At 39.1% G+C, this 25,900-nt stretch overlaps 1 protein-coding gene across 6 annotated transcripts in view; it reads left to right on the top strand.

Annotated features, from left to right (window-relative positions):
- The first annotated feature begins 4,810 nt into the window (after window positions 1–4,810).
- Window positions 4,811–25,900, top strand: part of obsl1b (obscurin like cytoskeletal adaptor 1b) — a 27,980-nt gene continuing 6,890 nt past the window's right edge. Inside the window, exons 1-26 of one of the 6 annotated variants that reach the window (XM_016445648.1) lie at window positions 4,811–5,899; window positions 7,133–7,402; window positions 7,533–7,793; window positions 7,901–8,206; window positions 8,280–8,546; window positions 8,649–8,924; window positions 9,138–9,413; window positions 10,035–10,310; window positions 10,609–10,884; window positions 11,096–11,416; window positions 13,510–13,755; window positions 14,063–14,338; window positions 15,184–15,459; window positions 16,782–17,027; window positions 17,325–17,597; window positions 18,561–18,836; window positions 18,929–19,201; window positions 19,445–19,720; window positions 19,814–20,089; window positions 20,165–20,440; window positions 20,700–20,975; window positions 21,072–21,341; window positions 21,456–21,722; window positions 21,835–22,104; window positions 22,602–22,868; window positions 23,881–24,147. In XM_016445648.1, the coding sequence (XP_016301134.1) occupies window positions 4,885–5,899; window positions 7,133–7,402; window positions 7,533–7,793; window positions 7,901–8,206; window positions 8,280–8,546; window positions 8,649–8,924; window positions 9,138–9,413; window positions 10,035–10,310; window positions 10,609–10,884; window positions 11,096–11,416; window positions 13,510–13,755; window positions 14,063–14,338; window positions 15,184–15,459; window positions 16,782–17,027; window positions 17,325–17,597; window positions 18,561–18,836; window positions 18,929–19,201; window positions 19,445–19,720; window positions 19,814–20,089; window positions 20,165–20,440; window positions 20,700–20,975; window positions 21,072–21,341; window positions 21,456–21,722; window positions 21,835–22,104; window positions 22,602–22,868; window positions 23,881–24,147 (7,855 nt within the window). In that variant the 5' untranslated portion in view covers window positions 4,811–4,884. Of the gene's footprint in view, window positions 5,900–7,132; window positions 7,403–7,532; window positions 7,794–7,900; window positions 8,207–8,279; window positions 8,547–8,648; window positions 8,925–9,137; window positions 9,414–10,034; window positions 10,311–10,608; window positions 10,885–11,095; window positions 11,417–11,511; window positions 11,587–13,086; window positions 13,345–13,509; window positions 13,756–14,062; window positions 14,339–15,183; window positions 15,460–16,781; window positions 17,028–17,324; window positions 17,598–18,560; window positions 18,837–18,928; window positions 19,202–19,444; window positions 19,721–19,813; window positions 20,090–20,164; window positions 20,441–20,699; window positions 20,976–21,071; window positions 21,342–21,455; window positions 21,723–21,834; window positions 22,105–22,601; window positions 22,869–23,880; window positions 24,148–25,900 lie in introns of all 6 variants that reach the window. The other 5 variants (XM_016445649.1, XM_016445651.1, XM_016445652.1 and 2 more) reach the window with 5 other exon arrangements.

A 25,900-nucleotide genomic window follows, 5' to 3' on the forward strand; every position in this document is an offset into this window, starting at 1 on the left:
CCTACAGCTGCATATAGTTAGCAAGTAGTAAATCACATTCATATCCAACATAATGAAAGCATTTACCAAAACTTCCTGTTTTAACAGAAAATACGTCAACACGGAAGACAACTGGGCTCATCTTGCGATTTCACCGGGTCTTTATCAGGAAAGCATAGCTATTAACAGACGCTAATGTTGTTTTTACAATTATTCCTTTTGCACAGTCCATATTGCAACAGGTTGCAACTCATAAAGAAACAACGCACTTGCTGATATCTTCTTTAGCAGCTGGTGGAATTTAGAAGTTTCAAAAAGAGGACCGCTAATCCCTGCAGGTTTTCACAAAGTGGCTTGTACAAACCGTTTCATTGCCAGGATGCTGGTTTCAGGGTTCAGGGTAAAATCAGATTACTTCCAATGGCTGAAATCAGAGGAGGCAGCGTTGAGCCTGCGAGACGTGAGCCTCTAAACAGCTGAGGGGTCACTGCTCTCTGTGTTCACCCTCACACATTCGTAAGCCGAATCACATGTGCACGCAGCTCCCCTCTGGATCTGTTCTTTGAACGCTTAGTTTTTAGATATTTCCACAAAGGCATTTCACAGTTGCTCAGTTTATTTAAGGACACTTCGCTGTACCTTCTCTGACAATGAAATGCATGATTCATTTAGAAAAATAACATTACGCCATTTGACAGACACATTACGCCATTTGCATCAAATGTTGTTGTCGTTGTTTTTAAACAGGCCAGAGTACGTGTGATCAGCATACTTGTCTTAGTAATTTGTAGGGCTACACCTCTACTAAGTCTGATGACAGATCCCATAAAATTATGGCTATTACCAGGAATCCTCTGCAGTCTCTGAATGCCTTTGGATGGCTACGCTGGTGCTGATGCCACAAACAAAAGGTTCTGAACATTCAACTAAATCCTGAAAATTTTCAGGAGGCCAGAAGGCTACTGCCCTTCTCCTTAAGTTTTATTGCAAGGTCTCAAGTAAGTCAAGTGATCTGCTCAGGACAAGCCATCCAACCTATCTTTAGCCTCTGCGAGCAAGTGAATGGAGAGCCTGACTTATCTTCACTGCTGTCATCGAGGCTGCCAGTATTTTTAGGGGACAGCAGCAGCTGCAAAAGCATTTAACGGTCTTCTACGAACAATGACACTAGGGGTGTCTCAGGACTAAACGCCATAGAGATTGAGGGACTGCTGGAGCATTCAAAGAAAAGCTTTCTGATATGGCTAAAATCATCTTAAAAGGGGCATGTAAAAGCTTTGGCAAAATGGGCAGGTGACACTGACTAGACGTTACTGAGGAGGACATACCGCAACAAACTTACCGAAGTGGAAAAGGATTATTCTTTTTTTTTTTTTAAACCTACCGCTGGACGTGAGAGCCAGTGAAGCAGGAGAAGTTGGTTGCCACGGAATGTATATTGACAGTTGTCTCTAAGGACTGAAGAGAGGTAGGATATGTTTGTTAGCAAAGTGCAGTTTCCCTGAGGTCAAAGGTCAGTCTAATTAAATGAGGAGCACAAACAGGAGGTTAATCTCCTTTTAAAGTCCTTAGGGAAATTCCTAATCTGGATTGATGATGTTATACATTTAAACCTTTAACATTCATCCCAATTGGTGATATAATAAGAGTATCTTCCCTGTTTGTTTCTTTTGGATTTGAGTTCTTCAATGTTGATTTTAATGCGGGACATCTGAACATCTGTTTTCTTCATTTGGACAATATATACACTATGCAGTGGATATATAGAGTATATGGTAATAGAATTAGTGTGCTTAAAGCTCTTCTAGGGAGATTCTCATAAGGTAGTTTATGTGTTACATATATAATGTGTTTGTCTTGTTTGTAGCGTAGCACAAACCTCAATGCGTAGCATGATGAATAACCAGCAGACGTTTAAGTTTCTGAAGAGGACACCAGATCGTTTTCCTGAAGTTAGCTGTGTGTCATAGATTCCCAGGACTAGCGATTTATGTGTTCTGACATCCTAAAACAGATAAACTAGGCCTGGTGTATAAACATTCCCCTGTACACTTCAGAGGCCAAACATGCAGCATGATTGAAACTGAGAAGCCACACATAAAAAAAATATCATATGAGGGCACATTAAACCAACATGGTCTGGATTGCTTCTTATGAACAGAGAATATTTTCAGAGAAAGATATCACTTAAATGTACAGAGAAAGTGTTTCTTTCTTAAAATGAATGACAAGCAAACAAATTTTGACAATGATATTTAACACATAAATTTGTCACTGCATTTGGTAAAAGGGGTGTGAGAGTGGCAGCATATTTTGACTGAGAGGTCCCCATAGGGTGTGTCTTGCGTTAGTGTGTGAGACCTGTTTTGTATGTCCATTCAAGTTCTGTAGTGTGCTTTGTGATACCTGACACATGCCCTCTCACAGGTCTTTATTTAGGGCATACTATATAAAGCACTTTCCCATTGAAATACAGCACCAGCTGTGTTAGTTATGTGTTGTGGTCGCTGTTGCAGTATGGCTAAAAGACAGTTCACCTCTAGACAGTTGGCTTGAGCTCTTCTCACACAAGGCATAATATCCAAGAAAATTCTGGGTATTAATACTCTGGTGTAATAGAACCCTTTTTCTCTACGGAGAGCCACGCTATCAAATGCTCAGCAACTAGTTTTTAATGAGCCTGTATACTTTAATAGATTGATGATTTGAGAAATAGCTGAAGCAGTTTTTCAAAATTATTGGGACATGAAAAGTTTAGTAATTCATTTTTCGTTTTCTGAGAAGACAAATTCAGTTAATGGACAATTAATGCTATGAACAGGTCAAGTCACTGCTGAAAGGCTGAACCAACACTATATTATATTACTTATGTAAATAATGGCAAAAAGTCAATTGTCAGATCCAGTGCCAAGTCTAATTCTGCCTTTAAGTGGAGTCAAAAATCTATTAATTATGAATTACTTACAGGTTGGTATAGAAAAGAATCAACCCCCTTTAAAATAATCACATTTTGTTGCTTTGCAGCCTGAAATGAAGGCGGACACAGTTTTTGTTTTATCCAGCTGTATTTACTCAGTGCAACTTATAACATCCAGGTAAAAGATATAACACCAACACGTAGAAAGGAAAAAAATAAAAAAAATAAAACTGAATCACTGAGTTGGAAAACGTATCATCCCCTTGTGTCAGTGCTTTATGTGCAGCCTTTAGTCTGTTGGGATATGTCTCTTCTTTGCAGAACTGCTCAAGTTCAGTTCAATTTGATGGTGGCCGTTTGTGGACTGCAGTGTGCAAGTCATTCCACAGATTTTCAATGGGGTTTAATTCTGGGCTCTGACTAGGCCATTGTAAGAAAGTTCGTAGTCACGGGAAGAAGGAGGCGGGAACCGGCGAACATTTAAAGATTTAATAAAATAAACAACCACGACAACGGCGGCCGCAGCGTACCTGGGGGTAAGGACAGACAGACGAGGCGAGAGAAAAGGAGACAGAAGGATGAAGAGAGACAGATACGACAGAGGGGAGAGAGGAAAAGAAAAAAAAGAAAAAAATTATCGGTCCGGTTCCCGGACACACTGCCGCTTGGTCCTCATCCGGCTGAGAGGCTCTCACTCGCGGTGCCATGCGATGGTACTGGACATCGTTGGTGGACGGCCCACCGCTCCTCCTATTGAGGGCAGCCGGCAGCAAGTCCCCCGTTCAATTATGGCAGATGGCAGCAGGCTCCGGCCTCCTGGCGAACGGGGCCGACTCCTCCGCTCCCTCTCGGACGGCAGCCACCCCTCCTCGGCGGTCTCTCCGCTTGTTCCTGCTGCCCGATCTCCTCAGCACCGCAATCCCCCTCAGCAGCGAGGGCTCTCTGACAGCGTGTCCCTCCTTCCTCCCGGGTTTGGGCACCAATGTAACAAAGTTCGTAGTCACGGGAAGAAGGAGGCGGGAACCGGCGAACATTTAAAGAAGATTTAATAAAATAAACAAACACAAAACGAAAGTAAAGTGGCAGCCCCTCGCGGACGACTGCCGCACACAAAATAAAGTCCAGGCCTGGTCCTCTCTCGTCCAACACGGTTGTCACTCCTCCCTGTTATACTTCCGGAGCTCCTCCATGAGACTCGAGACCGGTGAGTGGTGCAGGTGTTGCTCATTATCAATTACTCCACCGGCCTCGCTCCGTTCCCACGGCTCTCGGCCCCACCCCCACTTGTCACAGCCATCTAAGGACATTCACCTTTTTCTCCTTCAACCACTGTGTGGTCAGTTTTGCTGTGTGCTTTGGGTCATTGTTATGTTGGTGATTATTTTCTATACCTACTGTAAATGATCAAGCAAAGACGTATTTATCTGTAATTTATCTGTATCTCAATTAAATTCAGTAATTTACCGTGAGACTGACTACATGAGTATTGGTGGCCCCTGGACAGTTTTTAACGAAGGGTTTAACAAAATTCAAAAGTGAAGAATTGGCTGTCAATTCAATTTATGACTTGCCCCCAACCCCACCCAAATTCTAACCTATCAAACAAGCCAACATTACCTTCAAATTTCCTTATAGTTAAAATTAGTCACATGGATTTCTTTAAAATGTATAAACTAGACTTCTTTACATTTAAATTCAAATCACAATTTTGCGTCCTGTTTGCTTCCTCAATTCAAACTCAGGATTTGAACTGGAATTTAAAATGCATTCAATATTCAATGTTAACTTGGTATTTACAGCACATACTGTATTATATACATAATGTATGAAACTGTTGGTTATTATTAAAGCATTAATTAAATTAATTTTTTCTATGTTTCGATTCAGAGACTTGATAAACAGCTAGACAACAAAATTCTTCCAGAGTAATATAGAGACTGGATGCCTGTAGCCTGTCAATCTGAGTGGAGGTTGGCAAGTGAGCAGGGATGGATGTGTTTGGTGGAGCGCCACGGTTCCTGGCCTACCCTCGTCCTGTGGTAGTACAAAGTGGCACAGATGCAGTTCTGAAATGCCAGATTGGTGGGGATCCCAGACCAGCAGTTATATGGGAGAGAAACAATGAGAAAATTCACCCAGAGGGCAGATACCGGTTGTTTGAGGATGGCAATGTCTACAACCTTATCATAACTTCTGTGACAGTGGAGGACAGTGGGCAATACATCTGTAAGGCCAAGAACTGCATTGGAGAGACTTACGCAGCAGCCACTTTGAAAGTACAAGGTGAAGCACAGGAGATGGAATTTCGGGAGGAAAACAAGCCACGCTTCCTCATCAAGCCCCTCTCGACTAGAGTTGGACGAGGAGAGGATGCCGTGTTTTCTTGTAAGCTGTGGGGAAACCCTAGACCAGAAGTGATGTGGGAGAAGGATGGCAAGAAGTTGAATGAGATCTTTGAAAGCGCACATTTCGCCATCAGCTATCAGGATGGAGGTTGGTTCCAACTAAAGATTTTCAAGACAAGAGCACCAGATGGAGGGGTGTACACTTGTAAGGCCAGGAATGAATTTGGAGAGAGTCTGGCGGGGGCTGTGCTGTTGGTGGATGCTAGACCAGGACATGAGGATGAAGGGAACCGTAACGGATACACTAACGGCCACTGGAAAGCACATCAGGGAAAACAGAGAAGTGGAAGGCAGGTTGCGACAAGGCTGAAAGATGACCCACTGCCAAACTCAGCCAAAGTGAAAATGTTTGCAGTGACAGAAGGGAAACATGCAAAGTTTCGGTGCTATGTAACAGGGAAGCCAAAACCTGAAATATTATGGAGGAAAGATGGGAGACTTATCTTATCTGGGAGACGGTATCTTTTGTATGAAGACAGAGAGGGTTACTTCACACTTAAGGTTCTCTACTGCAAACAACAGGACAATGGAGTTTATGTCTGTTCTGCTTCAAACACTGCAGGCCAAACCCTGAGTGCGGTACACCTTATCGTCAAAGGTAAGAGTCATTTGATTTGGAATATGATAAATGCAGTACGATACAAGTGCAATGTAATTGTATGGTTTAACCATCTGCTCTATAACATATATATTAATTTGGCCTAAACTTTATATGGCCTGTACAATTAAGGAGCCAGTTGCTATCTGTTGTGTTAAGCATTTGGTACCCTAATCAACAGTAACTTTTATGATGATTCAGTTGTAGGAAATGCATCAAGGGAGCTTTAAAATTACCAGATCTGGCCAAACTCATTAACATGAAATAGATTCCATTCAGTCCTATATCTACAAAGTCATTTAGGCTTTGAAAGGCCTGAGGACCACACATGTGATAGAAATCACTAGAGGCAAGCTCATATTTCTCACATGGACCATGACTATATTGTATCAGAGCCAGGCACTCTATAAAGCTCACCAGGTCTAAACTGAAAGTATGACTACTAAGACAAAAACAAATTTACTGTCAGGATGTGGTATACTCTTGAAGACATAATTCTTAAAAGCTATATATACTGTATAATGTACAGTATAAAAAAGAGATAAAAAGATGAAAAAAGATCATTAAAAGCAACATTTCTGAAATGTTACATTACAGTATATTGTAAAGTCTTACTGCACTGGCATATTTGGGGATTTTTTCCCCACTTTTTTAAAACTAGTTTATACTTCTGAAAATCTTATGTAGGGTTGCTTCTTAAGTAAATTTACAGTGATTCAAGAATTTTAAACAGGAAAACTAGACAAAAATACTAATTTCAGTTCAAATAGTACGATTACCTATTAAAATAAAATAGTATAGCAATATGAAAATAATATCATTTACGGATTACCTCCTTATCACATTAGGAAATATCAACCAGATTACTTTGAATTTCCATGCATGAATATCCATGCTGGTCGAGGCTAGTGTATGCTAGCGCTGATCTAAAAAGTTAACAAGCATAGTCATGCAGTTAACTAGCAAACTGTGTGCTTATTGACAAACAAAGCATGGCCTTTCTGGTTGAAGCTAGTCCATCAAAGCAGTCTTGCTGGCTAAGCTAGTTAAAAAGCATGGTGAGGACACCAAGAACATTATCACCCAAAACACAACATACTGTATGCTTGTCACTGTCAGCAGGGTAGGTATTTGATAGCAACTGTATCTCTGCAGAGATAATGCAGATCTATACATTACTGACATAAAAAAAGAACTTTCCTTTTTGGGCTCTTTTCCTTCTTGTAACAACAGAGCCACCTGTCCGATTTAAGCAACCACTAAATGACTTGCAAGTATGGGAGAGAGACTTGGCTGTTCTTGAGTGTGAAGTTCCTGAGGACTCTGTTCTAATCACATGGTACTTAGAAGACAGACGACTACAGCCTGGAGCCAAATATGGGATGGAGGAGTGGGGGACAAAGCGGCGACTCACAATCCGGGATATTGGGGTTGATGACGATGGGATATATCTCTGTGAAATGGCTGATGGGGGCAGAAGCATTGCTGAGGTAGCGGTCAAAGGTAAAAAAAAAAAAAAGTTACATTAACTTGCTTGCATCTGCCTAGGAAAAAAATTCTGAGCATTTGCAACTGTATAGCTTAATTGATTTCAAATTAAATGTAAACTTACTTAAACAACTTACTCTTGAAGGAACCATTGTAAGAAAGCTGCCACGAAAAGTTGATGTTCTGGAGGGGGAAAATGCAGCCTTCTGTGTGGAAGTGGAGGAGGAAGAAATGGACATTCATTGGTACAAAGATGGAACAGAGCTAAGGGAGACCCATCAGACAATTCTCAAATCCTTTGGAAGGACACACATCTTGGTTTTTGTCAACACCACACCACAAGACTCTGGTTTGGTCATGTTCTATGTGGGTAGATCGAAGACGTCATCTCAGCTAAGGGTGAAAGGTAAGAAAATATTTGTTTGGGATTAACAATATGTAAACACTCCTATTCCAGAATGTCCAAAGGTATTCATTTTCAATTAACCCCTTCTTCTCTTGTGCTAATTTAAGCTGCAAGGCACTGTCCACCAAGCTGTCCTATTGGGGTACAGATAAACACAGAGAGAGCGAATGCAGCTCTCCTTTCCTGGTTTCCAGCACAAGACTCTCGAAAGAATCCACCTTCAGGGTATATAATTGAGAGACAAGAAGTTGGCTCACAGGAGTGGCTGCAATGTTTAACCACAGACTCTGCAACCTCAGTGGAGATTCTTGGCGACAGCGTTCCATGCGAGGCAGACTACAGATTTCGGATATGCAGTGTCAACAAATATGGAAGGAGTGGAAATGTTGAGTTCCCTCGAGCAGCTCACCTTGGTAAGCTCCTAATTAAGGCTATCCAACTCATACATATGAAAAAAGCACTAACAAATTTAATTCCCAATTCCAGTTCCAGTTGCCAGAATCCAAGCACCTCTACAAGATGCTTTAGTGCCAGAAGGCCAGGATGCCTGCTTTACCATTGAGCTCTCTGCCTCAGTTATAGGCACTTGGTTCTTAAATGGAAATCAGCTTCAAGACGATGAACGTTTCTCCATAAGGCGTTCGCGTACACACCAGTCCCTACGCATTCGTGGGGTACGGGACACCGACAACGGAGCAGAGATCACCTTCATTGCCTATGGAATTCGAGATTCTGCTGCTTTGTACATACAAGGTAAACACTTAACTCTGATTTCCTTGCACTGAGATATATTTATAAGGATATTAACTGTTGTATTTGTGTTGTTAAACTTGCTTATATATTCCCATCAATCAGCTCCACTGGTAAAATTCACTCCACTTTCTGAAATGGATCGAAACAAATTTGTGGAGGTTGGCAACCCTATAGTGCTCTACTGTGAGCTGTCAGACCCTGAGGCTCCAGTTCGTTGGTATAAGAATGGTGTTGAACTTCAAGCAATGGAAGGTCTGCACATCCAATCAGAAGGAACAATGAGGAGGATTGTCATCCAATCAGCTGATTTCTCCCACTCAGGAGTTTATAGTTGCGACGCTATTGATGATGTCATCAGGTTTAACGTGGAGGTTGAGGGTGAGTCATTTTTGTTCTTATTATTCCTTTCTTCAAAGTTGTTAATCAGCCTCATAATGTTGACATGTTGGAAATCTAAGAATGAAGGCATTTATTAATAACATTCATTTGCATTCCTGTGAATCAAAATCAAATGAGTATGTCCAACAATGGAATCTTGCACTTCCAAGTCTGTAAAGTTTACCAAATAATGCTGAACCAAAACACATATAGCCCCACCAGTGAGGTTCTCAGTCCTTCCGGAGGATGAGAGGAACAAGTTCATTGAAGCAGGCTCGCCGATAGCACTGCAATGTGAGCTCTCAGATCCACTCGCCCAGGTCTCCTGGTATAAAGATGGTGTGAAACTTCTACCACAAAATGGACTAGACTTCAAATCCAAAGGCACAGAGAGGCAAATGATTGTCCAGACAGCTGAATTTTACCATTCAGGGCTGTACAGCTGCAAGACAAGGGGTGATGCTGTCCACTTCAATGTGGATGTTAAAGGTGATTTAAATTTTTACTAGTGAATTAAATTACAATTTTATTTTGCCTGATAAACAATGGGAAGACAATGGCAAAGTTGATTAAGCCTGTACACATTTTAAAATATATTTTAAGTTATATTAATAAAAATGACTATTAAAATCATAAAGTAAGTACTCTCTAAAATATCCATAGCCCCACCTGTGAGGTTCTCTGCTGTCCCTGAGGTTAAGAGGAGAAAGTGCATTGAAGCAGGCTGCCCCATTGTTCTGCAGTGTGAGGTATCATACTCTACTGCACAGGTCCAGTGGTACAAAGATGGGGATCAGCTCCTTGTAGAATCTGGAGTAGACTTAATCTCAGATGACTGCATGAGAACACTCAGTATTCAATCAGCACACCCGTCACTGCTTTCTGTATTGCTCTTTTGTCAAATTCTTTAGTAATGTTTCAAGGTTTTTTGCTTCACAATACCTCTGTCAGCATTTTCTCTGCTTCAGCTTTACAATTTTGTATTATCTTCTCATTATGTCATGTTGTTCTTGTATATTCAGTTGTTACGTTATCTTAAAGCAACAGGTCTTTTAATCTATATAATTTCCTGTCATTCTTGACGATTCTGATATAAACCATCATCTGTAGCTGCACCAGTGAGGTTCTCAGCTGTGCCTGAAGCTGAGAAGAATAAATGCATTGAAGCTGGTGGACACTTTGAACTCCACTGTAAGGTCTCAGACCCTACAGCCCAAGTCAGCTGGTTCCACAACAATACACAGCTTCAGCTAGAGACTGGTTTGGACATTCAGTCAGAGGGAGATGTAAGGACTCTGGTAGTCAATCCAGCTGAGCCCAGTCATTCTGGATTGTACCGCTGTGAATCATCTGACGACTCTGTCCAGTTCACTGTGGATATCAAAGGTGATTTATGACTTTTTGAGAATCTTGTACATTCAGTAACTCATTTGCAAAACTAGATGCAATCTAACAATCAAGCTTTTTGTTGTCTGCGTCTCTTAGCATTGCTGTTATGGACATGCCTCTCACCACTGCATCCAACTTGTTAGCAGTGATTTGATACAGATGTTACACGTTTTGTATTATTTAACTTGCTTCTTGGCAGATGGTCTGAGAAATCACAGATAGGCAGTCTAGATTACTTTTTAATAAAAGATTTTAATTATGTATATTCTTTAATAATGCATCGGATCACCTTTAGACCCACCGGTGATGTTCTCAGCATTACCAGACACTGTGAAGAACAAGCTGGTTGAAGCAGACTACTCCACTGATTTGCAAGGTGAGATCTCAGATCCAAATGCCAATGTATGTTGCTACAAGGATGGTGTAGAGCTCGTCTCAAAAAGTCAGCCTCATATCAAATCGGACAGTACCAGGAGGACGTTAGCTGTCAAGACAGCACAGCGCTCTAACTCTGGATGGTACGACTGTGTGAGAACGGGTGATGTCATCCAGTTTAATGTACAAGACCAAGGTGATTTTCAAATATTTGCTTCTAATCTACTTAATGTGTTTGTGTGATGACTAACAATTGTTTGCTCTACGTAGCTTTTTAAATTCTCTTTAAATGTATTCTGACAATGTTACTTATATGTCCTTGGCTTCAGTGGCCATAATTGGTTCTGTCTTTCTGAGTTTAGAAAAGTAGTTGAATAAAGCATTCCTCTGTCAATGGTCATCTGTAGTGCCACCACCAACATTTCTGGCTGATCCTGAAGATGAGAAGACCAAATGCACTGAAGAAATGGAACCTGTTGCACTGCATTATGAAATTTCAGAATCTACTCCATATGTCAGCGGGACAAAAGATGAGAAGGTCATGCTTTCTCAATCTGAGCCTGAACCTGAATTTCAACTTGAATTGGAACTTGAATTCAAACCTGAACCTGAAGTTCATGCAGACGCATCCAGAGGAACTGTAATCATCCATGCACCTGAGACATCTCTTTTTGAAGTAAACAGCCAAAAGACACCAGATGATCCCATCCCGTTTGAAATGGACCAAGGTGGTTTGCCACTTATTTGTTTGTCATTCTGAATTAGGAGCATTAACATGGCTGAAGCAAGTCAGTTATTGTTTTCTTTGTGGCTTTTCTAACAGCAGAACTGTCTCACTATGAGGTGTTGAGTGGTGAGACCTATGATGCCTCTGTCCAGTGCACTGTGGATATAAAAGGTGATATAATGCTACCTCAACCCAAGCATTTAACCCAGTGCCTCTGTGCCACTAACAAGGGTGGTTTTAACTATCCAATGGCTCTTCCTGGAGATGCTGGTCCCCTGCATCTTGGTTACCTACCCAAAACAGCTCCCAAAACTAATCCATGCTATCATGTCTTTATCCAACATTCCGTTGGTCTGCAAACCCTTCTTCCAAACTAACACTCGTTCAATAGACTTACCTATCTTCATTTTTCATTTAAGCACATTTAATTTAAACTTAAACTGTACACATCTACATTTGCTTGAGTCATCTTGTCCATGTGTCATTCAGAATCATCATCAGTATTGTCTTGACTGAATTATGTTCCAGAGAGCTGAAATACAGAATGAATAGTTGAGTGAATGAAAGTTGGTGATATGACTTCTTGTGTAATCATGTTGTGTTTTTTAATGTGTTTTAACCACTGTCTGGCTTGTTTTAGACCACTATGTGATATGGTCATCTCTCTTACATTTTTACAATCTTGAAATACTCTTAAAAATTAACCAATCGATAGAAATCTTTAAAAGCTTTTCTGGCTGTGAAGAAAGAAAAGAACTTCACCTTTTCTTTGTGTAAACAATTCAACTCTAGAAGAGTTCCTGAAAACATCAGGAACTGAGGCTGAGATCAAATCTGAAAAAGAGAACAACAATCTCACAGCAGAAAGATTTGGAGAAGGAATTCAGTGGGGTACCCCAGTGTCTATACCTACAACTTTCAGATTGACTGAAGAGGAACAAGAGCCACAACCAATGCTACATCCACAGCTACAACCAATGCTACAGCTACAGCCACAGCTACATCCACAGCTACAATCAATGCTACAGCCACAGCTACAACCAATACTACAACCAGAGCTACAACCACAGCTACAAACAATGCTACAATCACAGCTGCAACCAACAAACCAGACAAATACTTCAGTTTCCGAAGATGAAGGCTCAGATCACATCACAATACAAGAGAGTGGCATGGATCAAGATGTCTTAGCTTTAAAGGTGGATGTTGAAGGTGATTTAAATAGTTAGCGCCATCATTCTGCAAATAATCATGGGAGCAAAATATACGCCATTGACATTTACCACCTAACAACCACTTAACGCCATTCTTCTCTATTCGGATCCATTTACTGAATCTGAATAACTTCAACTTACTTAGAAACAAAAACAGCTCTTTTCTACAATGTAGCTGCATTTTATAATTATTCACTTGTAGAATTCCATCACCAAATATTTATCTAACAAAGATCATCTCACTAAAAAAAAATGCTATTGTATCATCTTGAATCTAACTTGTAGCCAAAATAGTGTAATTTTGATATAAGTAAAACAATGACTATATGAGTAAGATTATTGATAGCAAAGCTATAAATAAGTGCAGTTTATTTAGCTTATTTAACATAAAATATACAATGCAATGTGTCATAATTGTAATACATGTATCTTTTCATATAACTTGAAATATCCCTAGCTTCGAGGACAAATTCCACACCAGTTTGTGGAATGGATGAGAGCACTGATGCAGACTGTTCCAGTGTACTGCTATCTGACAACTCTGACCACACAATCCAAGAAAAACCTATATCCTGCCAAGAAGATGAGAAAACTGTAATATTCAATAAACCTACAACACAGAAAGAGCTCGTCCAGTCATCAGAGATGTGTCTGCAAGAAGCATATGAGACTGTTACCAAGGGTGAATTTGTTGTACATCAAGAGGAAGTGAAAGGTGACTCAAGATTGTTTTTAACACAGCATTAATGAACAAAAGCAACTAACAATGTCTGGCTTTTTGCTTAAATGTTCTGTACCCTAGTCAATCAAATTGATTCACACTTACACTCTTAGTAGTTAACTCACTATAAAACATTGCTTTGTCCCCTCAAAACTGAAGAACCTGGTCATAAAGCAGAATTATTTACACTACCACCGGAAGATGAAGCTGTCAGACCCATTGAAGGTGATTCTCCGGTTCACTGTTACAAGGATGGAATACAGTTCTACTCTGAAAATGGATATATACTTGAATCAGAGGAAAGTGTGCGAAGACTGAATGTTCCAGCCATAGGCTCGGGTCAATCAGGCGTATACCACTACAAGGCAAAGGATGATGACATAATATTTAAGGTGGATGTCAAAGGTGATTTTAAACTAGTTTAAATCCACACTGCTACATAATCAGTTCCAGTCATTTAATCGTAATTAAAAAAAATAGATCTTAAAAAATAAACATTTAAAAACCATTACAAATTCTAAGTAAATGATACTCAGAACAAAACTTTAATGCAGTATAGCCTCTAATTTTTCTGATTGCTATAAAGCAAAGAAACAAATACTTCCCTGTCGTGCATGTTACATGTTAATCATAGAAAACATTTATTTTAAATATTACCTGTTTAGGTCAAATTATCTGCTTACATTAAAACATATCAAATTAAACCCCTTAGCTACATCTTTGCAAACATCAACTATCCACGAGACTGACGGGAGAGAGTCAAAAGATGAAACAGAAACTGCTCATTTTCCACAACCTGAGCTATCGAGCACAATGGCAGAGGTGTGCTGGTACAAGGAAGATGAGGAACTCCAAGAATGTGACGTTAGCACCCAATCTAAGGAGACTTTCAGAGCTCTTGTTGTCAAAACAGCTGAGCCGTCTCACTCTGGAGAACATGCTTATGAGACAGATGATGTCATCGTCCAGTTTGCAGTGGACCTACCAGGTGAATTATCAGTCATCTACGCCAGCTCAATCCATCCGATTACCAAACTAAACACTCCGATCATGCAATGGTCACTAACTCTGTTGAATCTGTTGTTCGGATAAAAGCCAGACTAATAGGTTGTTGTAAGATGTTGTCACTGCTGACGAACATTTCAGCAGAGAAATTACTTATATGCTTTTTTATTATTATTTATTTACATTTCCCTTTCATAGCAGCATCCTGGAAAGTTAAATTAAAGTAAAATCATTTTCAAAACAGTCATTAGAATATTGGCATTAACAAGTTCTCAAGCATGTTTAAGGAAACTTCAAGTAATTCAGATAATTTAATTTAATAATTATCGTGTTGATATATTACTACTACTACAACTAATAATCATTTTTTAAAAATGGTATTCTTCTTAGGGATACTACAATCCCATCACTAACTAACAAATGTTAAAAAAAGGCCTGATAGATACACAAGTAACAAAACTAAATTCATTTTCAGTATGTTTGTCTTTCATGTTTGTTGCCCATGTGTTGTCTTTGTTGTAAAATATCTGTGACTTTGAATGTTGTCCATTACTCTTGCGCTACTAATCTTTCATCTTATATTCTGAAATGTATGTCTCTTTTCTGTTTTGTTTTCCCATTTTATTGATCATTACAGTTAATTGTCGATATATTCTTAAAGTCATTTTCATGTCAAACAGTCTTTCATAAAATACTGAATGTTAGTCAATATTTTGACCCGTTCTTGAGAATCAAGTTTCGAGAAAAACTATAAATGCATGTATGTTTTATAAAAAAAAAGAAACAAACAATATAAAAGTAAATGTGTCTGTACAAAATTATCTGTAGCTCCACCAGTGACGTTCTCCAGTGTCCCTGAGGCTCAACGGACCACATGCATTGAGTCAGGAAGACCCTTTAAACTACAATGCGAAGTCTCAGACCCTGATGCACAAGTATGGTGGTACAAAGATGGGAATAAGGTGCTTCCTCAAGATGGTATTGTTACTATGTATGAGGAAGCAATGAGAACACTCTCTGTGCAAAGTGCTGAATTATGTCACAGTGGAACATACAGCTGCCAGACAAACAATGACGCCATCTCATTCCATGTGGAAATCAAAGGTGATTTGATGTTTTCTTTCATGAAGACACCACATGAGATGTGTGTAAACTGAGCAAGTCAAGCAATCGCCTACAAAACTATGTATTGTGGTTATTCAGAAGTAGAAGGCAAATAATTTGGCCGTTATCCCTTAAAAGTAGTGTTTACTGATTGTCACTCAAGCACATGTATTCACGAATAGGAAAAAAACACGAGAACAACTTACTAGCCAGTTATTTTCCACTAAATCATGCAGTTCTTTCTCTATGCTAGGGGTGGGCAATATGACCAAAGACTTATTTCACAATATGAAAAAAATTCCCGATAACAATATGTCACTATATAGTTATTTTTGTTATTTTATTATTTTATCTTATTAAAAAATAAGAACAAAGAAGCAAATTACAAATAACAGGAAAAATATAATATAACAAAAGTACAAATTAAGTTTTTCAGGTACAATAGGAGGTGCGTTAAATAGGACCTCCTGTAACGTCATGTAGTAAAAAATACTACAGAAACCGAGTAATCAAGTGTAAAATTAAAAATGCAGTCTTCACTGTGTGAATTAAATATAAATTTATTCTTATTAAAGCTACAAAAGGTATTCAAGAAAAAGCAGTAAGATATTTTCTTTTTTCTCAGACATTGATGTATTTATATTAGGCTGCTGTCACTTTAAGACCGAATGTGCGGCTCCAAAATAATGACACACATCCCTTATTTACATTCACTTAAGACAAAAGCAACAACTGTGTTTACATGAATACTCCAGTCCACACAATGGACATTTCGACATAATTGTGTGTGTATTTGATTCAAGCGCACTAAGACACAAAAGAGAGCTGAATTCGTGATCGCATGCTGTCTGAGAGGCGGTTTTCTGTGCGCACGCTTCAGTTGTGTGTCAGTCAGTGCGTGACCACTGCAATGAGTTCTTTTTCTCAGCTTATTGCACTTAATAACTATATTTAATGTCATGCACATCCCAAATTGCATGGCACATGCTTCTCTGAGAGGTGGCTTTCTGTGCGTGTGCTTCACAGGTGTCAGTCAGCGCGAACATTTGAGTGCACACAACAATTGAGTGCACTTGCCACTCTTTATTTTCTCATTCATGCATGTTCCTTTATCACTCTAAAGAGTCAACAACTTTTAGTAAGACTGTGTTACACAGATATATTTGCATACCGTGATATAAACAATATACTGTAGTTAAGTATCTAAAGACAGACACTTTATACTGTACCATCACCACAATATATAGTGTCATAACGCCCAGCCCTACTCTATGCCATTCACAATTTTGTAGCTCCATCACTGAAGTTCATTCCAATTTCAGAAGTGGAGAAGAACAAGTCCCCTGAGGTACACTCACCAAATGTTCTGAAATGTGATATAACAGACTCTACCACTGAGATGCTCTGGTGCAAAGATGATATAGATCTGGCCCCAAAACCTGGGCTCAATTTCCAAAAAGATGGAAATATGAGGAAACTAACTGTCCAATCAGCAGAACTGTCTGATATTGGAAACAACACCTGTCATGCTCCAGGTGATACCGTATCATTCAAGGTGGATGTTCAAGGTGATTTTCACAACACTACCACACAAATTAACTATTAAAATGATAATCTGCTGTGCATTGTTTCATGGCACATTAGATATTTCTTTCATTTCTAATCACTCCCTGTTGAAAAACGTACCTCCTGTGACGTCTTTTACCATCCATTTAAACCCTGCTTCTTTCACTTCTTGATAACTTGATAGCAAACCCTGTGACTAACACATTTGTAGGTTAAGACTGCCTAATTGTCTTTTAACAGATTTGTAGAAATTAATTTGTCAATAATCTACTTTTTTTTTATTTTTTTTATTTTCATAGCTCACCCTGTTAGGTTCTCAGCACTCCCAGAAATTGCAAGGAACAAGTTTATCGAAGCAGGCTGTCCCATTATACTTCAGTGTGAAATCTCAGACCCTACTGCCCAAGTTTCCTGGCTCAAAGATGGAGTCGAACTCCAAGACAGTGGACTTGACATCCAGTCAGAGGGCACTATGAGGAAAATGATCATCCAATCAGCTGAGCTCAAACACTCAGGCGTGTACAGCTGTGAGGCTGTGGATGATCGCATAGCATTCAAGGTGGATGTTGCAGGTGATTTTGAGTCTACATACTTTCTCAAAACCACTAACAATGTGTCAAATAACGCTTCATCCACTAAATGCTGTTTGCCCTTATCAGAATTTAACAAAGTAAACATTCATAACCAAATAATCAAAGCCCCATTTGTTAAATACTAAATTGATCTCCTCACCACATTTGCTGACACAAACAAACTGTAAAAAAGAATTTAAAAGATCTTCGAATCACTTATTGCTATACAATATTAATATATTGTATAGATAATGTCACCTAATTTAGTAGGGTGACCATACGTCCTCTTTTTCCCGGACATGTCCTGGCCAGGATTTCTACATTTGCCTAAAATATCCTGGTTTTGGCTTTGTTTTCCTGTTTTCATACTTTCTGAAGGTAATGATCGAAAAGTAGTTTAACCAATAACATACAGGCGTTGTACATAATCGACCAATCATGGCGCATGAGAAGGTGGGATCTACATATTAGCAATTCAAAAGCATAAGGAGCCGTCTGCTCTCTATAGCTCTCATGGTACTTTGATGTCACGGTGAAAGCATTCTTCTCTGCCTTTCGACAGAGCCATTCTTGCTGCTTTATGGGCTCCTTAACCATTTCCCTAATGCAGGAATATATCTGAAGCTTCACAAGTTTGTTTGCAATATTTCCACCAACTACTACTATCCTTAGGTGCTATTTAACCAGCATCTTGTTTCTCTTTATTTTTAAAGAAACCATTTACGCTGGGCAAGCATGTAACCTTTATTATCTGTGCTTAACAGCACTTCATTCTCACAAAGCTTTCATTAACTGTATTCTCATTTTCTTTGTATTTCATTTGGCTTTTAGAGTGGAGAAAGTTCTACAGGGCTACCCATGCAATCATCATCAGTGCTTGAATTGCATGCTTCATGTTATACTTGTGCGACAAAGTAAAAGCAGCGCAACATAAAACTAATGTCCATTTCCTTTTCATTGCAGCACCTCCTGTGACATTTGCCTACATACCAGAAGCTGATCTGCACAGAAATATTGTGGAACAAGACAATCTACTCCTTTGCTGTCAAGTGCCCAGGTCAGATGCTACTGCACAATGGTACAAGGACGGAGTAGAACTAAAGCCTTGTGACAACGTCCTCATAGAGGCAGAAAACACTATACGAAGACTGATCATCCTTTCAGCTCAACTCTCAGATTCTGGGACATATACCTGTCGTGCTGGAGATAGTGCATTAATATTTAAAGTTAACGTAAGAGGTGAGTAAATATGTTTATATTCATACGAAACAAGTCAAATCTGATCAAATTACATTTACAAGGCTGTGTAACTATTTTCTTTTGCTTTACAGAACCTCCAGTGATGATTGTATATCCCAAGGAAGATGTCCACCTTGATCGCTACGTTCCTGAAGAAATTGTTCTTAGCTGTGAACTTTCACGGCCAAATGGAAAGGTGACATGGTTCAAGGATGGACAGAAACTACAGGAGAGTGAAAACATAAAGCTAAAGACAGAGGGTCCATATAGACGGCTAAAAATTCTGCGCAGTGGTGTTGAGGACTCTGGCGAATATGTCTGTGACACAGCTGATGATTCAATATTCTTCAATCTAAACATAAAAGGTATCAAATTTAGGTTTCAATTGTATTACATGTAGAGATTTGTGATGTCAGCCAGTAGGAACGTTGTTGCAGTAATCAGATCAAGTTATTCAAATGGTTAAAAGATTACGAAAAAAATTTTTTTATCTTAGAATACCATGCAGCAATGAATTGCATGAAATGAGAGATTAGGAACATGCATTAAGAACGTAAATAAGGTCAATTTTGATGTCATGTTGACTTTTGCAATATGTTTCCCTATAGAACCACCAGTGCGCATAGTTTCTCCAAGCCAGTCCCAAATGGAACTTTGCCAACAGACTTCTGAAAGGATGGTCCTGAGCTGTGAAATCTCTAGACCAAACGCCACTGTACGTTGGTATCGAGATGGACTTGAAGTGGAGGAGAGTGACAGCCTAATTCTGGAGGTTGATGGTGTCTATAGGAGACTTATTATCCCAAAACCTACCGTCAAAGACTCTGCAGAATATGTCTGTGACACCGCTGATGACTCAGTGACCTTCTTTGTAAACATTGCAGGTGTGTCAAAGACCCTCTATTTAATAATTCATAATAATAATTTAAAAAAAAACTTCAGTTCTAAATGTCCATAATGACTATTTCTTCGTGCAGAGCCACCAGTTAGATTTATTCGACCAAGGAAAATGGCCTATGGAGTAGAGAAACTTGTGGGAGATACTGTGGTTCTGGAGTGTGAAGTGTCTCGACCAAATGCTGAAGTTAGCTGGAAGAAGGATGGAGTAGAGATCGAGGAGAACAGCAACATAACTATCACAGAGGATGGCACAAGTCAACAGTTGACCATTCACTCTGCAGCTTTTGAAGATGCAGGGCAATATGTCTGTGATGCTAGAGATGATGTGATGGATTTCCTAGTGAAAATCAAAGGTACATTTCTGTGATAAGTAGATTAAAATGCTTTGATCACTGCAACGAACTAAAATTCTGTCCTCTTCCTTCCAGATCCACCACTAAAGATTCTGCGGAAATCTGACATAGAAACAAAGTGCCGATTTGTAGCATCTGACGCTATTGTGTTAAAATGTGAGCTCTCAAGAGCAAATGGAGTGGTCGGTTGGCTTAAAGACAATGAGAAGATTGAGGGAAATGAGCATTTAATCTGTGAAGAGGAAGGGACATTCAGATCTCTGAATGTCCTCAGTGCTGAGTTGAAGGACTCAGGGGAATACATCTGTGATGCACAAGATGATAAAGTTGTCTTCAGTGTTACTGTAGAAGGTACTACTTGTTAAAAGGCAATGTACACAATGAAAAACATGCATGTACATGCTCAGAGAAAATACACAAAACTTATACCTTTAGCTTGTCATTGGGGAAGTACCCAGTAGACTTTTTTATCTTATCTACCCACTTAAGGTTCCATTAGGTGTAGATCAGGTGCATAGCTGTACCTTTGAGGCTATTGCCCTAATGAAAATCTGTTGTACCTTTTTTTCTAACAGTGTAATTAAAAAAATAACTCATTCTTTTTGCTCAGAGGCTCCAGTGTCAATTGTTGGAAATTTAGAGAAGCCAGAACACCACATTTTAATGACAGGAGATGAGCTTATCCTGGAATGTGGGGTATCTCGAGTAAATGCTATAGTCCAGTGGTACTACAATGGATGTTTACTACAAGAGGATTCATGCACACACATTGAAAGCAGAGAAACAATGAGGAAGCTTGTGCTATCAGGACTTCAGACATCTGACTCTGGAGAGTATCTCTGTGATGCCATTGATGACAAAATGATAGCTAGGCTAACAGTTCAAGGTAAATTTAGTAGCATAGCAAAGAAAACAATTTAATATGTATCAGTTGAAACATTGTGTATAAAATCACTAAATAACATGTTTTTTTTTTTCATAGAACCACCATTCAAATTCATAAAAAAAAATGAAAGAACAAATATTTCAGCCTATGAAGAAGACAGTGTGACATTACATGCCACTGTTAATAGAGTCAATGCCCCAGTGAAATGGCAGAGAGGCCATGATCCAATCAGAGGAGATCGTTTCCACACAACAAGTGATGGTAACAACCACTACCTCACTATTAACCCACTTAAGAGGTGTGATACTGGAGAGTATACGTGTCACGTGGAATCTGACGAGATGCATGTCAGTGTCCATGTTAAAGGTAAGACCAGGGAATGGGCTGGGAAGCTTTACAATTCAAATCGTTTTTTTGTACTAAGTTGACTGCCTGTAAAAAGTCTCTAGTAAAATGTTGTTTCTACTGTTTCCTAATCAGCAATGAAGGTGAAATTCTCCAAACCACTAGAAAATGTAGTGGGACTGAAAGGTAGCGATGTGGTTTTAAAATGTGAACTGTACAAGTCAAAGGGAGATGTTCAGTGGCTTAAAGGCAGCCAAGAGATTGCACCAAACAGACATTTTACAATCAGAGCTGAGGGTCGAGTGAGAAGCCTGACAATACATGATGTCACAGAAGATGATGCAGGAGAGTATGCTTGTGAATCTAAAGATGAAAGGACATCAGCTACTGTAGTGGTCAACAGTAAGTTAATTTCTACCAAAGGACTTGTGTTAATCTGCATAAAGCTTAACCTGAAATCAAGAATGAATCACATATTAATTTAGTGCCAATTTCCTGTTCTTCTTATCCCAAGTTCCTCGCATTGTGGAGTTTATCGCAGAGCTACACAACATAACTGTCATGGAAGGAGAAGACACAACATTTAAGTGTGTGGTATCTCCAGAGGATGCAAAGTTGGCCTGGTTTAGGAATGGCCAGCCAATTTCATCAAATGAGAAGTTCAACATCTCAAGTAATGGATTATGCCATATGCTGCATATCACCAACTGCCAAGTCTCAGATAGCTGCAAGTTGACAGCCGAGGCTGAAGGTGTGATTTCCAGAGCTATCCTTCAGGTCCAAGGTAGAATACCATCCATCTTTATTTCACTGCTTTATTGATTTTCGTTTGCTTACCAATCAATTCAAATGTGACTTATGAACATGTATTCATAGTTTCAACCTTTGAAGTAACAAATTCATTAATGGGTCATTTTCTACAAAATAATATTTGGAGTGCAGGGTGTGTTAGGTTTTTAAGAGCCTGTACAGGTCTTTAATGCCATGTCAACATGTTTGAGTTTAATAATGACCCTTTCAGACATGCCTGAATTGTTGAAAAGGTGCTTATGATGGCTTGTGCTTAACAGCTTCTCCAGTTAGATTTCCACTCTTAACTGACAGAGACAAGTGTTACTACAGCATATAGCAATGTACTGTAGAATGAGAAGCTGTACTCCAAGCACATGAAATAATGTCATTCTCATTGGCTTTGCTCATTGGTTTTCAATTATAAAGAGTTTTCCAAAGTGTTCAAATAAATGAGGAAAGATCTTAACATTTAACCTTATCTGTATTCAGAGGCACAGGTGCTTTTCACGAAGAGCATGGGCCCGGTAGTTGCAGAGGAGTTTGGTGAAGCAACGCTTGAGGTGGAGGTCAGCCATGAAACTGCAGAGGTGCGGTGGATGAGACAAGGAGTGGTAATACATCCAGGGTCCAAATTCACCCTGAAGCAGAATGGCAAAAAACGTTCTCTCACAATCCACAAACTCACCCTTTCAGACCGGGGCACCTACAGCTGTGAAACACTTCATGACCGTACACAAGCCAAGCTCACTGTGGAACGTGAGTCTGCACATGCTGCTTTCTTTCTCACTGTGTACTGTTATTAGCATTTCTTTATGGTGATGGTCCCTCATTACTGCCCATTGTGATGTTGTTGTCTGAAACAAACTGAATTAAGTGATCAAGAGTAATGCGAGTAAGAGGCAGCTACTTTAGTGACACTTGTTCCATGGTTTGACAGCAGCAAACAGGTGACTGGCAAACTACTTACTGAGTCCTGGGGAACAGCTTTCTGTATTGACATTAGCTCAGAAGAGCTATGATAATTTAATTAAGCATGCCAAATGAGAACTGGATCAAGAGCTGGTAGAAGGTCATGGCTAAGTAACCTTTTAATTCCTCTTAGTTGCCTGTGAAACACAGATATTATGAGAGGAGGATAAAAGTTTTATGTGGCGCTACTCACAACTAATTTCCATTGCCTTCAATACCAATCTAATTTCAAACTTACCAAACAAACTTTTCAATATCTCTTAACATAACTTTTTAAGCTAAAATTAATTTACAATTTGGAAAACAAGCAATTAATTACCAGTCATATACATTCCTTTAAGGATAGGTCAAGACGATGAAGCTGTGTTGTACAAATGAGCAAGTGATGAGAGAAAGTCTGCACTTTGGCTGTTCCTGGCACCAACTATGAATCTGGATCTGTTTTCATTGCAGCTAAATTTGTGCACTGGCCTTCAAAATCTAGGGTGGTGTCACCAACTCTCTAAAATAAACCCCTCTTTTCCACGGGGAATGCCTGTCTGCCTGTCTGTTTTGGAAAACTTTAAAAAATGTTGGCATAGCCCTGATCGAAAGCAGGATTTAGTGTATTGCTAACACCAAGTGGACAAAACAGAGCCAGAGCCTAATTCAACAACTGTTGTTCTATTTATTTCTCTTTATTACCTTTAGCTTTCATCTTAATCTCTCTTTCTTTTCCAAACAATTAACCAATTTCTAATTGCATCACCATTGAACTATACATTTTTTTGGCTTTAACAACCTGTGCTTTCTCACACAGCACGAAAAATCAAGATTCGGAAAGGTCTAACTGAGATCCAGACTTATGAACGAGAGACGGCTTCGTTTGAGGTGGAGCTGTCACATAGCAATGTGGAGGGTGTATGGCAGAAGGATGGGCACATTCTCAAAAACAACAACCGTTTGCGCATGACTGCAAAAAGACGAGTACACAGCCTAACCATCTCCAACCTGACCTTGGATGACACTGGAACCTACATATTCTCTGTTGACAACATCAGATCAATAGCAAGATTGGAAGTTAAAGGTAAAGTGCAAACCTAAACTATTTTTATAGATGAAGCTTAAAGGGATAGTTCACCCCAAAAGGAAAATTAAGTAATTATTTACATTATTGAATTAATGTTGTTCTAATGCTGAATGCCCTTTTCTTTTTTCGGATCCACAAAACAAGAAATGCTGTAAAATGTCCTCATCCATTTACTGTAATGGCAGTGAAAAGCAACCAGCTTCAAACCTGAACACAGAATGATGCCATGCGACTTGTGCTATATTCCAAGTAGGGCTTGGCGATATGGCCAAAAAATTATCACAATAAAATTTTTTCATATCAGTTGATATCGATAATTATCACAAAAATGTCACATCTTTATTTCTTTCAAGTGTAAGACCAGACCATTAATTGTGGTTTTAAACTACTCTTTATGGTCGGAACATGACAAACACTTCACGTTTTTTAAATTACATTTTTTTTGTAATTTTTTTCCTAAATAAAATAAATATATTAATAGAAAATTTTATTTCTTAGTTTCTGCATGTTCTAATCATGAAACAGGTTTGTGTTGCCTGACTTTGATGACGCGTATCTTCAGCACAGTACAGTGTGCTGAAGATACGCACGTGCTGAAGAAAACAGTGTTATCATTTATATAGTTATTGTTCTTGGTGTGAACGGGCTTTAAGAGTGCCACCCAAGCTACTGAGTCTGCATTTACTTTATTAGCTTTTTACAGTGCCTAGCAGCTCTTTCTGTTCATGGGCATCTAAAAGAAATAAATAACACAAACTAAACAATACAAAAATGTATTAAAATATTACATATTTATTAAATGTATATTATTCCTAATTTATCTGTAAGATAAATAAGATGCTAAAATCGTTATTTATACAGTGATACTGTCATTCAGTGTAATGGATGACACTGTGGTATAACAGAGAATTTGCATCACACCAAAAGACAAAAACATTACCCTGAATGACGAAACTTCTACTTCAGCTTGTACTGCAGGCAATCAACTAGCAACCTATTTCAAACACTTGACAGCAAATGACAGCTTTCACTATTGATCAAACTTGTAATCCAGTTAAAAAAATAAAGAAAGAAAGAAAAATGTACAAAAAAACCAACACAGCATAAGAGTGCCAGTGCAGTAAGACAAAATACACTTGTGTTAAACATTTTCTGAAAACAAGTCTTAAAGGGGTCATTAATTGAGAAATCATATTTTCCTTGATCTTTTGACATATAAGAGGTCATTGTACTATAAAAACATCATGTAAGTTTCAGAACTCAAAACTTCCTTGTTAGTCCAAAAAAAGCTTTTATTGAAACCAAGCTGCTAAAACAACTCGTTTCGGATTTTATCTCAGTATGACATCATAGTGCATTGAAAGACTACCTCTACAGAAGATCACAGCCTACTTCTACATTATTGCCTCTTTAGCCCCGCCCACCAATTCCAGCATGTTGTAGAAGGTGAGCAAATATGAGAGGGATCTCTGAGGATTAGATTAGAGCCTGACCGATATATCGTTTAGCCAATATTATCGGCCGATATGAGCCTGTCGCGATATATCGGTATCGGCAAATATGCCGCCGATATTAACTTTTTTTTTTTACAGAACATATAACGCAGATTAAATGCTTCTGCATGGTGTAATTATTTAGTTTGTCCAGCAGAGCGCGCTCCATTGTTTGCTACTGGCGACCCAGGTTAGTGTAGTGTAGAGATGCACGGATGAGCTCAAACTTCACCCGAGTCCGCTGCTTCAAATTATCC

Source organism: Sinocyclocheilus anshuiensis, unplaced genomic scaffold (assembly GCF_001515605.1).
Source record: "Sinocyclocheilus anshuiensis isolate Anshui unplaced genomic scaffold, SAMN03320099.WGS_v1.1 scaffold179, whole genome shotgun sequence".
In the NCBI taxonomy this organism is placed as follows: Eukaryota; Metazoa; Chordata; class Actinopteri; order Cypriniformes; family Cyprinidae; genus Sinocyclocheilus; species Sinocyclocheilus anshuiensis.